This window comes from Coregonus clupeaformis, chromosome 26 (assembly GCF_020615455.1).
Source record: "Coregonus clupeaformis isolate EN_2021a chromosome 26, ASM2061545v1, whole genome shotgun sequence".
Taxonomy (NCBI): domain Eukaryota; kingdom Metazoa; phylum Chordata; class Actinopteri; order Salmoniformes; family Salmonidae; genus Coregonus; species Coregonus clupeaformis.
This window is the reverse complement of record NC_059217.1, coordinates 1,521,527-1,537,068: the sequence shown is the minus strand read 5'-3', so window position 1 is coordinate 1,537,068 and position 15,542 is coordinate 1,521,527. Positions and strand designations below refer to the sequence as shown.

The following is a 15,542-nucleotide window of genomic DNA, read 5'->3' as shown; positions in this document are numbered from 1 at the left end:
AGAACTAGCCAATGCTCTGTGATTGTGAGAACCCTATTTGTATAGGTTCATAATCCCAGTTGACCTGTATGTGTTGCAGGTTGAACGAGGCCCCAGTGAGTGGCTATGAGAAGGATGTGGGTTCCCGGACCACTATGCGTATCACCTACCCAGAGGGAGCCATCCAGAAGACTGAACGCTACGAACAGGACTCCCTCTTCGTCCTCTCTGCCTTCAAAGCTCTCGACTTCAAATGGCTGCGGTCCATCATCTTTAAAGAGAGGCTGGTAAGTGGTAATCCAGCTAAGAGTGAACATTCCTACAACGTTAGGTAAAGTTCCAATGGAGTCCCAATTCATGGAGAAAACTTTAAAGTCATGAGAACATCAGGGTTGGGGTCAATTTAATTTCAAATTCAATTCTGGAATTCAAGCAGGAAGTGGAGAATTTACTTGGAATTTAATCGAAATTGCAGCAGTCTTAATTGTTGTTTTATTGGAATTGAATTGGATTTTAAATTGTCTGAATTCGAATTGAAGAATAAAAACATCCTTAGAATGGATTTGGAATTAAATTGGAATTCAGACTGTCGGAATTGGAATTGAATTGGAAAATAAAAACATCATTGGAATGGAATTGGAATTTAGAATTTTAAAACTTGAATTGTATTATAATTGTGCAAATTCCAGTTACTGGAGTTAATGCATTTAGCATTGAAATTGAATGCAAACTTAGTTTTGAATCAAATAATTATATACATTACTGTGTCTAAATTATTTAATTAATGCTTTCCTATGAGGAGTTAACGTGATATTTTTCCAGTAAGATTAAAGTGATAGTTCACCCAAATTACATATTGGTTTCCTTACCTATAAGCAGTCTGAACTATGGTATTGTCATTTAGTAATTTGGATTAACTATCCTTTAAGGATGCCCTTTATATGGAGGCAAAATTCAAATTCCACTGAGTATTGTTTACTCAATTATTCTGTATTGCTTTATAATTCCACAACATATGCCATTTAGCAGACACTGTTGTCCAAAGCGATTTACAGTCATGCATGCATACATTTTTTATGTAAGGGTGGTCCCAGGAATTGAATTCACTATACTGCCGTTGTCATGCTCGACCAACTGAGCTGCAGAGGATGACAACATGTTGTATTGCTTACTTCTAGCCTTGGAAAAATAAATGTTAAATGGTGTCAGGGGTTGATTAACATATTTCCCAGCATGCTGTTTTGCTGGTCCATTTTTCAAATTATTTGTTTCTATTTATGTTTTTTTGGATTGTTATTTATATTATGCAGCACAAAGATAAGTAACCTACTTTTTTATTTATTTACTCTAATCTGTTAGTGGTTGGATTTATTGTGCCCGTTATTGAGATGGTGTAGCCAGTTCATATGGTTTAGGTTGTCTTATTAACTTTTTGCTCTCTACCTTGCAATCAGTCTGACTGCAAAAGGTGGGTGCTGAACGATTCCAAATGTTGCAAATCCGCCATTTGGCTGGGTTTCAATGACACCTGATTTACTTAAAGAGCGACTGCCCCTGAAACCCAACTAATCCCTTTGAAAATGTCCTATGTGGCATCGATATGAGTCAGAAACATTTATTATATAAATATGTATATAGGATAATTTTGGTCATAAAGCCAGTCTTTTTGGAACCTGAGTGCGTCACAACGGGTAAATAATGGGTTTGGATTGCAATTATGTCAACAATTCATGCCCCCTTTTGCCTATAAATATGTGTTGGCACTGTGTTTTCTGGGGAAAGACTGATTGGGTTGCTTTGCGGGCGAGCAACCTCTCCGATCATTTTCATGATGTCCATCCGGTTTGCCATATCTTTCTAACTGTGCTCTTTCCCAAAAGCTCCCAACATACAACCTATATATTTATTATGGACACAGTATGCTTACATTATTAGTTATCTTGTTATTATTTGTTGTTATTTGTTATTAGTCCCATCCTTCAACTCCATTCAATACCTCCCATCTATCTCTTAACACCATCCATATAGGATTTCTATTTGCCATATATATTTCAACCGTACTGTGATGTTTTACGAAAGTTCTGAACCTTTCTATTCTCATTGCTTCTACAGATTGTGAGTTAAAGATAAACATTTTTGCTAAAAGTATTATTATATTATTGATCGATTGACTATGTGGTCCTCTGTAGCTCAGCTGGTAGAGCACGGCGCTTGTAACGCCAAGGTAGTGGGTTCGATCCCCGGGACCACCCATACACAAAAATGTATGCACGCATGACTGTAAGTCGCTTTGGATAAAAGCGTCTGCTAAATGGCATATTATTATTATTATTATTATTATTATTATTATTATTATTATTATTATTATGACTTTTCAGATCACCCAGTAATGCTATCTGCAAGGTTAGCTCCAGGTAAATATTGCAATCCTTTAGCCATTCCTGGACCTGTGTCCAAAAACAAGCTACAAATGGACAGAACCAAAACAAATGATCTAATGATTCTGTCTATTCACAGCAAAATCTGCAGAGCTGGGAAGATTGTATCCCCCATATAAATAACATTCTATTGGTAGCAAGAATTGTATATAATAATTTAAATTGAAAGATTCAAATTTTTGAATCCGGTGTCGTTTTGCGTGTTAGTTCATAAACACTATGCCATGGGATCGGTACGTCAAAAATCTCTTCCCAACTATTTTGCAATCTAAATGGGACGGCTGTCAATCCTTTGGTCCTTAAGTGAAACTGATATACTTTTTTATTTATCACAGTTTTCCTTAACCAATTATGTTCTTTAATGCAAGGCCCACAGACAAGTTCCTTACTTTCTCCCCCTTCCACTTTCCTTTTCCACTTTTGCGGTAAGGCTGCAATTATTTGGTTATAATTTTGGGTAGAGCAGACATTTCCATATGTTTTTGTTAGCTGCATGTGAGTCATAACTCCACCAGTCCTACCGATGATATCATTTACGAAGATTATACCTTTTTTAAACATTCTGTCAAAAAATTAAGGTTTTTTGTCAATTAGTATATTTGAATTTAACCACACTATTTGTTGCATTATTTGTTCTGTCGTTTCTGGAGGATTAAATTGAAATTGCAACCAACTCCTTAAGAGGACCAATTGAATGGTCGAAAATGAGCAAACCCGCGGCACCGGATCACGTAAAACTAACTAGCCCACTGGAACGTCTTCCCCAGACAAGACGTGTGGTTAGTACTTGCCCTTGCTCGGGAAATAGCTACTCTCGTGAAAATGGGCTTCCATAAAGTTGTTCAACAATCTTTGGCAGATGGCCAGGATATGGATTACATCCGACTAGCTTCTACTTTGGCTGTCAACCGTCAAACCTGAGACTGGTGTCTTGTAGGTAAGTAGCTAAATTCTGTTTATAGCTAGCTACTATGTTAGCTAGCTTGCTACATGTCATTATTTGATAGGCTATGCCGCTATGATACTAGTGCCTTCAGAAAGTATTCATACCCCTTGACTTATTCCACATTTTGTTGTGTTACAGCCTGAATTCAAAATTGATTAAATATATGTTTCTTCACCCATATACACACAATACCCCATAATGACGAAGTGAAAACATGTTTTGAGAATTTTTTCAAATTTATTGAAAATGAAATACAGAAATATCTAATTTACATAAGTATTCACACCCCTTTGCTATGACAGTCCAAATTTAGCTCTGGTGCATCCAATTTCCTTTGATCATCCTTGAGATGTCACTACAACTTTATTAAAATTTTTAGGGGGTAGATCAGCTTTAATATTGCAGATAGATTGTGCGTTCTATCAATGTAATTGTTTGCATCATTTTTAATCCCTCATATAAAAAAAAGTGATATATATATATATATATATATATATATATATATATATATATATTTTCCTTGATTTTCCCCTAACCCTACCACCCCTCCAATTGGAGTAAACTAATGTACAACAATACTTACACTTCTACTTCCAGCTTATACAGTACATACTATATACATTTTATGGACACGGTACATTTTAAATTAGTTTTTTTTTTTTTGCCCCACCCTTCAGCTACTCTCAACCCCTCCCATCTATCTCTGAAAGCCTTCCGGTTTTCTACTTGCCATATATTTTTCAACTGTGCTGTGATGTTTCACAAAAGTTATGAACCTTTCTATTCTCATAGTTTCTACAGATAAACAATTATTATTATATTGTTGATCAATTGACTATGGCTTTTCAAGTCACCCAGCATTGCTATTTACAGAGTTAGTTTTAGGTAAAAGTTGTGATTTTTCAGCCATTCCTGAACCTGTGACCAAACACAAGCTACAAAAGCAAGTAATCTAACGATTCTGTCTCTTCTCAACAAAGTGTGCAGATATTCTATTGGTTGCAAGAGTTTTGTATAATAATTTAAATGAAAAAACTATTACGTTTTGAATCAGACGTTGTTTTGTGTATCAGTTCATGAACCATGTGCCATGGGATCCAGCCAGGTCACCCGTGATACAAGTCAGTATTAGACATCCATCCATGTCTGAGGACATCGGGAGATGACGTGGAAACCGGCCACTAGAGGCGACAGTGAACACTGTTACCTTCAAGTAGGTTTGGGTTTTGCTAGGGTGTTGTGGACGAGGATGGCGGATGGGCATAAGCATTTGCCTCTGGTGCAAAAGGTTGCATGCTCCAAGAAGTTTTTGAGATTTTTGTTTTAATCCGATCCCAAACCTTAACCCTTACCTTAACCATTCGTTGTTAAGATTAATTAATAGTTAATGCCTTAACAGAGCCTTATACACTTAGAAATGTGATGTTTTAGAACCATGTATGAACGTCTAATTCTCACGTGAGACTGTGAGAGCTTGTTGTGGAATCAGCACATCGAAAATCTCTTCCCAACTATTTTGCAACCTGTATGGTGCAACTGTACATTTTTTGGTCCTTCAATGGAATTGGTATACTTTTTTATTCATCACAAATTCTAACACATTTTGGCTTTGGTGCAGGACCGACAGACAAGTTCCTTACCTTCTCCTCCTTTCACTTGCCTCCTCTATTTTTGCGCTAATGCTGCAATCAGTTGATTTTTGGATAGAGCAGAGATTTCCATATATTTTTGTTAGCTGCATGTTTGACATAACTCCACCAGTCCTAATTATAATATCATTAACAAAGATGATACCTTTTTAAAAATAAAATAAAAATATGTTTTTAATCAATTAGTATATTTGAGTTTAACCATAATATTTGTTGTAATATTTGTTCTGTCTTTTCTGGTGGATGAAACTGAAATTGCAACCAGCTCTCTATGGCTTGTTTTAAAAATAGCTATATTTTGGAGATGATTTCATTTTTTTTTTAACGAAAGTGAGAGGTTTTAATCTGGGTAAAGGGAAAAAGGCCATTTTTTAACAAGGGGTGAGCCATTCTTACTAATCTGCTGGAGAACCAGTTCAGATTTAAGTGTATCTTTTGTATGACTGAAGCCTTTAGTGAGAGGTTCAATGCTTTAATATTTCAGCATTTTAGCTCTCCGAATTCATATCAAATAAAATTAGGCTATAAATGTCACTACAACTTGGAGTCCACCTGTGGCCAATTCAATTGTTTGGACACGATTTAGAAAAAAAAAAACACCTGTCTATATAAGGTCCCACAGTCGACAGTGCATGTCAGAGCAGAAACTATACCATGAAGTCCAAGGAACTGTCCGTAGATCTCAGAGATATAATTGTGATGAGGCAAATATCTGGGGAAGGGTATAAAACAATTTCTAGAGTGTTGAACGTTTCCAAGAGCACAGTGGTCTCCATCATTGGGACATTAAAAAAAGTATATGTAACTACCCAGACTCTGCCTAAAGCAAGAAGGACCTTCATCAGGGAGGTGACCAAGAACCAAATGACCACTGACAGAACTACAGAGTTTCTTGGCTGAGATGGGAGAACCTGCCAAAAGGACAACAGTCTCTACAGCACTTCACCAATCTGGGCTTTATGGGAGAGTGGCCAGACGGAAGCCACTCCTGAGAAAAAGGCACATGATGGCACGCCTGGAGTTTGCAAAAAGGCATGTGAGCATAAGGCAAAATATTCTGTGGTCTGATAAGGCAAACATTTTACTCTTTGGCCTGAATGCAAAGCGCTTTGTCTGGAGAAAATCAGGCACAGCTCATCACCCGTCTAACACCATCCCTACCGTGAAGCTTGGTGGTGGCAGCATCATGCTATGGGATGCTTTTCAGCGGCAGGGACTGTGAGACTGGTGAGGATAGAGGGAACAATGAATGGAGTCAAATACAGGAAAATCCTTGATGAGGTCCTGCTTCAGAGTGCAAACGACCTTAGACTGAGGTGAAGATTTACGTTCCTACAGGACAATGACCCCAAGCATACAGCCAAAGCAACGCTGGAATGGCTTCAGAACAAGAATGTAAAAGCCCTTGAGTTTCCCAGCGAAAGCCCAGACTTGAATGCCATTGAAAATCTATAGAATGATTGTCAAGCAAATAACTTCCAGTCTCACAGTAATTGACCATTAATTAACATAAACACATTTAGTAGCTCCTGGCTTCCACACATAGCCTACAAGTCACTGATGCAGACCTTTGGAACATCTACATTTAAAATAGTCTAATAAATCCATGTAATATAGCCTACACCTTCACAATAAATCCATTATTTATTTTAGACAGGTCTAAAGAAACATGATATGAAGAAAATGTAGTCTATTTCAGATGAACAGAATAGCATACTCTGAGTTGTACTTATGTTAGGTCATCATCTGGCTATGCCATATGGCTGTGGGCTACACCACTTAATTTAGCAGAAAATATTTGCTTAAAGTTCCGTGGCATTATTTTATAGCATTAAGAATACAATTGAACAAAGCTGAATAAAATAGAAAGGATATTTTCTCCAAATGATGAGGGAGTGCACACATGTGGCTATTCTGTGTTGAGCGGTTAACAAAGAAATAGATACTCCTATATGCTTAATTTAGAGTTATTAATGTAACTTTATTTGTTCTACAAATGTTGGGCTATAAATTATGTTTAGGCGTTTAATACATTGTAAGGCTGCATGATGCGACTCTAATGATGATTTGAAAAAGCCGGATGATTTGAAAAAAGTCACATGAAAGGCATGAGCTCTGCTTAGTTTTTTTTTGCGCAGACTGTACACACGTCATCAGTCTCTCATTCACAATTTGACAAGCACTTGCTAATGCCTCGAATTTCCCAGCGGCATCCCCTTTGTGTGGCCGTAATGCCCCCTAAAACAAATACATGCCTTTTGCAGCCAGTGGCCATTGTGCCCTTGGGCTGAATATAATAATGATAATTCCCTTCTCCCTGAGTGCTGCTTGCGCCGAAGCACCTCTCACTCACATGGCTCTCCATCAAGTGATCGGGTCTTTCTCACAGGCTACAAGTGAAGACAGACACATCGGGGACGCAACTGCGCACGTTCTTATCCAATTCCAAGGTGCATATTGAAGATATTGGAATAACTGTCCACATTCACTTTTCGTCAGCCAACAAGATGAGTAGGCCTAACGAACCGCAAAAGCACTAGCCTATGTCAGTCTACTATCCCCCATAGTACAAAAGTTGACCTATTCTGTGCGAGAAATAAATATTCCAAACATAGTCTGGGACAGTTGTGGGATGCAATAGATCCCAAATTAATACAACCAATAGCATCAAAAAACTGTTTTATGCAAAGAGGCTGACACAACAGATCAGAATGTTTAGCCTAAAATGTTGAAAAAAGGCATTGTTTCTTGCCTTATGCTGGGCATCATTCACATGATAATACAGTGCCCTCCACAATTATTGGCACCCCTGTTTAAGATGTGGTCGAGGACTTCCAAAAATTATCTTTTTTTTTCAAACAACATAGAACCCAAATGCAAAAAAAGTGAAAAATCCAATTATTTAAGTACATTACTTTGGTGTAAAAAAAAAAAAATCACACATTTAGAAAAAAAATAACTTGAAATCATGTGTCCCACAATTCAATCAAATCAAATCAAATTTTATTGGTCACATGCGCCGAATACAACAGGTGCAGACATTACAGTGAAATGCTTACTTACAGCCCTTAACCAACAGTGCATTTATTTTAAACAAAAAAAGTAAGAATAAAACAACAACAAAAAAAGTGTTGAGAAAAAAAGAGCAGAAGTAAAATAAAGTGACAGTAGGGAGGCTATATATACAGGGGGGTACCGTTGCAGAGTCAATGTGCGGGGGCACCGGCTAGTTGAGGTAGTTGAGGTAATATGTACATGTGGGTAGAGTTAAAGTGACTATGCATAAATACTTAACAGAGTAGCAGCAGCGTAAAAAGGATGGGGTGGGGGGGCAGTGCAAATAGTCCGGGTAGCCATGATTAGCTGTTCAGGAGTCTTATGGCTTGGGGGTAGAAGCTGTTGAGAAGTCTTTTGGACCTAGACTTGGCACTCCGGTACCGCTTGCCGTGCGGTAGCAGAGAGAACAGTCTATGACTAGGGTGGCTGGAGTCTTTGACAATTTTGAGGGCCTTCCACTGACACCGCCTGGTATAGAGGTCCTGGATGGCAGGAAGCTTTGCCCCAGTGATGTACTGGGCCGTACGCACTACCCTCTGTAGTGCCTTGCGGTCGGAGGCCAAGCAGTTGCCATACCAGGCGGTGATGCAACCAGTCAGGATGCTCTCGATGGTGCAGCTGTAGAATTTTTTGAGGATCTGAGGACCCATGCCAAATATTTTTAGTCTCCTGAGGGGGAATAGGCTTTGTCGTGCCCTCTTCACGACTGTCTTGGTGTGTTTGGACCATGATAGTTCGTTGGTGATGTGGACACCAAGGAACTTGAAGCTCTCAACCTGTTCCACTACAGCCCCGTCGATGAGAATGGGGGCGTGCTCAGTCCTCTTTTTTTTCCTGTAGTCCACAATCATCTCCTTTATCTTGGTCACGTTGAGGGAGAGGTTGTTGTCCTGGCACCACACGGCCAGATCTCTGACCTCCTCCCTATAGGCTGTCTCATCGTTGTCGGTGATCAGGCCTACCACTGTTGTGTCGTCGGCAAACTTAATGATGGTGTTGGAGTCGTGCCTGGCCATGCAGTCATGGGTGAACAGAGAGTACAGGAGGGGACTGAGCACGCACCCCTGAGGGGGCCCCCGTGTTGAGGATCAGTGTGGCAGATGTGTTGTTACCTACCCTTACCACCTGGGGGCGGCCCGTCAGGAAGTCCAGGATCCAGTTGCAGAGGGAGGTGTTTAGTCCCAGGATCCTTAGCTTAGTGATGAGCTTAGAGGGCACTATGGTGTTGAATGCTGAGCTGTAGTCAATGAATAGCATTCTCACGTAGGTGTTCCTCTTGTCCAGGTGGGAAAGGGCAGTGTGGAGTGCGATAGAGATTGCATCATCTGTGGATCTGTTGGGCGTGGCAAATTGGAGTGGGTCTAGGGTTTCTGGGATTATGCTGTTGATGTGAGCCATGACCAGTCTTTCAAAGCACTTCATGGCTACAGACGTCAGTGCTACGGGTCGGTAGTCATTTAGGCAGGTTATCTTAGAGTTCTTGGGCACGGGGACTATGGTGGTCTGCTTGAAACATGTTGGTATTACAGACTCAGTCAGGGACATGTTGAAAATGTCAGTGAAGACACTTGCCAGTTGGTCAGCACATGCTCGGAGTACACGTCCTGATAATCCGTCTGGCCCTGCGGCCTTGTGAATGTTGACCTGCTTAAAAGTCTTACTCACATCGGCTACGGAGAGCGTGATCACATAGTCATCCGGAACAGCTGGTGCTCTCATGCATGCTTCAGTGTTGCTTGCCTCGGCGAGCATAGAAGTGGTTTAGCTCGTCTGGTAGGCTTGTGTCACTGGGCAGCTCGCGGCTGTGCTTCCCTTTGTAGTCTGTAATAGTTTTCAAGCCCTGCCACATCCGACGAGCGTCAGAGCCAGTGTAGTATGATTCAATCTTAGACCTGTATTGACTCTTTGCCTGTTTGATGGTTCGTCGGAGGTCATAGCGGGATTTCTTATAAGCGTCCGGGTTAGAGTCCCGTTCCTTGAAAGCGGCAGCTCTACCCTTTAGCTCAGTGCGGATGTTTCCTGTAATCCATGGCTTCTGGTTGGGGTATGTACGTACGGTCACTGTGGGGACGACATCATCGATGCACTTATTGATGAAGCCAGTGACTGATGTGGTGTACTCCTCAATGCTGTCTGAAGAATCCCCGGAACATGTTCCAGTCTGTGCTAGCAAAACAGTCCTGTAGCTTAGCATCTGCGTCATCTGACCACTTTTTTATTAACCGAATCACTGGTGCTTCCTGCTTCAGTTTTTGCTTATAAGCAGGAATCAGGAGGATAGAGTTATGGTCAGATTTGCCAAATGGAGGGCGAGGGAGAGCTTTGTATGCGTCTCTGTGTGTGGAGTAAAGGTGGTCTAGAGTTTTTTTCCCTCTGGTTGCACATTTAACATGCTGGTAGAAATTAGGTAGAACAGATTTAAGTTTCCCTGCATTAAAGTCCCCGGCCACTAGGAGCGCTGCATCTGGATGAGTGTTTTCCTGTTGATTAATGGCCTTGTACAACTCATTCAGTGCAATCTTAATGCCAGCATTGGTTTGTGGTGGTAAATAGACAGCTATGAAAAATATAGATGAAAACTCTCTTGGTAAATAGTGTGGTCTACAGCTTATCATAAGATACTCTACCTCAGGCGAGCAAAACCTCGAGACTTCCTTAGTATTTGATTTTGTGCACCAGCTGTTGTTTACAAATATACACAGACCGCCACCCCTTGTCTTACCAGAGTCAGCCGTTCTGTCCTGCCGATGTAGCGTATAGCCTGCTAGCTGAATGTTATCATTGTTGTCGTTCAGCCACGACTCCGTGAAACATAAGATATTACAGTTTTTAATGTCCCGTTGGTAGGATAACCGTAATCTTAAATCGTCCATTTTATTCTCAAAAGATTGAACGTTGGCTAATAGGATTGATGGAAGAGGCAGTTTACTCGCTCGCCGTCGGATCCTTACAAGGCATCCGGATCTGCGTCCGCGATATCTCCGTCTCTTCCTCACGCGAATGACGGGGATTTGGGCCTTGTCGGGTGTCTGTATGATATCCTTCGCGGCCGCCTCGTTGAAGAAAAAATCTTAGTCCAATGCGAGGTGAGTAATCGCTGTCCTGATATCCAGAAGCTCTTTTTGGTTATAAGAGACGATGGCAGAAACATTATGTACAAAATAAATTACAAATAACGCGGAAAAACACACATAATAGTACAATTGGTTAGAGGGCTGTAAAACGGCAGCCATCTTCTCCGGCGCTGTTCCACAGGATCATTATTGGCACCCCTGATGTTAATACTTTGTACAACCCCCTTTTGCCAACAAGACAGCACTTAATCTCCTCCTATAACATTTCACAAGATTGGAGAACACAGAGAGAGGGATCTTTGACCATTCTTCTTTGCACAATCTTTCTAGATCATCCATTGTCCTGGGTCCTCTCTTATGCACTCTCCTCTTTAGCTCGCCCCACAGGTTTTCGATTGGGTTGAGGTCTGGGGACTGAGATGGCCATGGGAGGACCTTGAGTTTGTGACTGCTGAACCATTTTTGTGTAGATTTTGCCACATGTTTTGGATTATTATCCTGCTGAAAGACCCAATGACGACCCATCTTCAGCTTTCTGGCAGAGGCCATCAGGTTTTTATTTAAAATGTCCTGGTAGTTCAAAGCGTTCATAATGCCATGCACCCTAACAAGGTTCCCAGGGCCTTTGGAAGAGAAACAGGCCCACAGCATCACAGATCCTCCACCATACTTCACGGTGGGCATGAGGTGCTTTTCGGCATACTCATCTTTTGTTTTACGCCAGACCCACTTAGAGTGTTTGTTGCCAAAAAGCTCAATCTTAGTCTCATCTGACCAAAGCACACGATCCCAGTTGAAGTCCCAGTGCCGCTTAGCAAACTCCAGACGTTTACGTTTGTGAGTGTTAGTGAGAAAAGGCTTTTTCCTTGCATGCCTCCCAAACAGCTTGTTGGCATGTAGAGAGTGTCTGATGGTTGTTTTGGAGACTTTGTGACCCCAAGATGCCACTCTTTGATGCAATTCTGTGACAGTGAGCTTAGGACTTTTTTTTACTTCTCTTACCATCCTCCTCACTGTGCGTTGTGGCAAGATAAACTTGGGACCTCTTCCAGCCTTGTTTGTCACTGTTCCAGTTGTTTTAAACTTCTTAATGATTCCTCTGACTGTAGATACGGGCAAGTTAAGGCGAGTGGCTATTTTCTTGTAGCCATTGCCTGACTTATGAAGGTCGACACAAATCTGCCTTACTTGAATGGTATGTTCTCTTGTCTTTGCCATGTTGACAAATGGGTAAGAGAATTAGACCTCTGTGTCACGTCATATTTATACCCCAGGGAAACAGGAAGTCATGAATTACTAATTAAAAGTTCCTAGATACCCTGACCAACTTTAGCAACTACAGAAAAATATATTTTTAAAAAAATCAATTAAAATTTTCTGCGCAATTATTAGGGGTGCCAATAATTGTGGGACACATGATTTCACGTTTTTTTTTTCTAAATGTGTGATTTTTTTTTTTACCACCAAAGTAATGTACTTAAATAAAAGGTTGGATTTTTCTCTTTTTTTGCATTTGGGTTCTATGTTGTTTATAAAAAAAATGAGAATTTTTGGAAGTCCTCGACCACATCTTAAACAGGGGTGCCAATAATAGTGGAGGGCACTGTATATAGACAGCCGGTGTGGCGGTAATACGGTCACCATAACAGCCTAGTCATACCCAAAACGACTCAAAGCTGTAATCGCCACTAAAGGTGCTTCTACAAAGTATTGACTCGGGGGTGTGAATTCTTATGTAAATTAGATATTTCTGTATTTAATTTAATATATTTGCAAACATTTCTAAAAACATGTTTTCACTTTGTTATTATGGTGTATTGTGTGTAGATGGGTGAGTAATACCAGCATGACAGTGCTAGCACATGTCCCTTGTTATAGCTGGGAATCATCATCTCTAATTCGCTATGTTCAACCATGACTGTATAGTGACAGTCTCTCCCTCCCTCTCTTTCTCTGTGATAGGAGTTGGGTTGGATCTGTAAGTCAGGCTCCCTCATGACCCGTATCTGTGACGGGAGGGGCCTGGAGCTGATCTACTGGCGCTGGTAAACACCTAAGTAGGGACAAAAGGTGATTACTAATTTGCCAGAAGATACCAACCCTACCGTTACGCTTGTTTACACTGAGCTGCACTGGGGTCGGAACGCAATCAAGGCGCGAGATATGTGTTGAAAAACGTACCTCAGTGCAGGGATGGGATTTGCCACTGTATTCTAAGTTGTACCTTTATCGTCTTTGATACAGCTCTTTTGTGTTCAACGCAACGTGCCATTCCACAATGGCTGTTGTGGCTACTGCTAGCTAGTATGAGGACGAAAAGGGCAGTTTTCCAGGAAAACAAACAGTATTTTCATCTTCGATGGAGCAGTGTGGATAGAGGTCAAATTTGGAGTACAGTGGCATATCCCATCTCTGCATTTTCTGACCCATATCTCGCGCCAGCTCCACGGTGTCTTAATGTAACCATGATTGCGTTCTGGCCCCAGTGTAAACAGCCGTAATGGTAGGATCGGTATCTTCTGGCAAATTACTAATAAGACAGGACATTACAAGTGTTTAGTAATATCAGAATCACCTTTTTTCGCTAAATACATTTGCTTGTACAGGGATTTGACTCTGTGAAATAGTGCGGCCACAATAAACAACATTTACAGACAGACAAACTGATTATACGGACATGATAACACCACCCTTTCAATACATGTGTGACTCAACTCTACCTCGTTTTTCTACAGATGGAGGCATAGCTGTGGGAAGTAGTTTGGCGGTGGGGTTGCTGCGATTTTGTTTTTGCACTACTTTTGTGAATGTATTTTTATTTGTTACTTTTTTAACCCTCAGCACCTCTACTTCCCACGGCTATGGATGGAGGACAGAAGAGAAGCTTTGGTCATGGAGTTCTCTGACTGAAAGACAGGTTGATCCTGATGTCTGAATTGGGAAAGACACATTATTACTTTTTGTCTTTTGTTATTATTGAATTGAATGGTACTATCAATGGGGGACGGGGGGCATATGGGACACCATAAAGGAAGGTATGACGACTGACATGTTTGGCAAGGTAGCCCCAGCACCACCAGACAAAATGTTGATAGGTACAGTATCTGTAGTGGCTGTGAATGACAATGTAATATTTGCACATTGTTATATTAGCAAAAACCTTCTTCTACAGTGTTATGTGAAGGATGGTTTATTCTACATGGAACTATTACATTTGAAAATGATCAAAACACTGTTTAGAATGGCCTAGATTCAATCAGATCAAGCATTAACCGGCGATAGCCGACAACTGCATAGCTGATGTTTTGGCAGTGTCGGAGGTGGAACTGCGTTGGAGCTGTCAAATCGGTGAGCAGCTGCTCTTGTGATCATTGTCACGTAGCCACACCTGTCCCACTCGTGTTAGAAGTTCAGAATGAGAATAATGTTCAGAATGAGAATAATGATACTCAAAATTAAATTAATTAAATAAAATAATTAGGATTTCTATCAGCCTAATAGAGGTGTAGATTAGGCCTACATCTCACATTCCAGTGTTTGAACTTGTAAACTGTAGTGATATTAGTTCTGGGATTTGTCTTCCGGGAAATATCTAACAGCGGACATAAGATGAGAGGAGACAAAACTAGCCAGTTATAGAATTGTGTAAGACAGCTGAGCTGACTCAAAACCGGGCATTCAACTCGCAGTTGATACCGTTTCCACTGTATCATGTATTTACATGACATGATAAAACGTTGAAACTAAGTTGCAAGCTACTTTCATAGCAAAAATGTTGTAGAACGAGTGTCTTATGAAACACATTCCAGACACTGGCTCTTGCTATCTTGCCATAAATTATTTGAGAGAGAAATAACAGCTAGATAGGATAGCCAGCTGCAGCTATCACTAAGCTATGCTAGCTAGCTACTGTCAGCTTGGCTAAACACAAGGTCAGCACAGGCTTTAGCCTACACATAGAACTGAATTAGCTGGCCATCTTGAGATAACTAGTCAGTCAGGAGGGGAGAAGTCCTCAACTTCAAAACTTTGTTCTCTCTATGGCAAAGCTAGCTTAGTTTACCTCGCTGTACTCGCTACTGCCCTTGTTTGTTGTGATTGAACGGCAAAGACACACCCAAGAAACACCCACATCAAACCACACCCCCAAGACTACTCTCATTTGCCTTCTGTCATGGCCGTTAACATTTCTTAATGAGCATTAATGAAAAACGAGGCCAAATCAGGAAGTGCAGTCGCCCTTCAACAAAAGGTACATTTTTTTATTTTTTATTTTATTTCACCTTTATTTAACCAGGTAAGCCAGTTGAGAACAAGTTCTCATTTACAACTGCGACCTGGCCAAGATAAAGCAAAGCAGTGCGATAAAAACAACAACACAGAGTTACATATGGAATAA

The 15,542-nt window shown here is 40.7% G+C and overlaps 1 protein-coding gene across 3 annotated transcripts in view; it reads left to right on the top strand.

The window, feature by feature from the left end:
• The window catches only part of LOC121540498 (CMP-N-acetylneuraminate-beta-1,4-galactoside alpha-2,3-sialyltransferase), a 108,169-nt gene that overhangs the window by 57,716 nt on the left and 34,911 nt on the right, over window positions 1-15,542 (top strand). For all 3 annotated transcript variants that reach the window (XM_041849413.2, XM_041849412.2, XM_041849414.2), the window contains one exon: window positions 80-266. In XM_041849413.2, coding sequence (XP_041705347.1) covers window positions 80-266 — 187 coding nt within the window. The remainder of the gene's footprint in view (window positions 1-79; window positions 267-15,542) is intronic.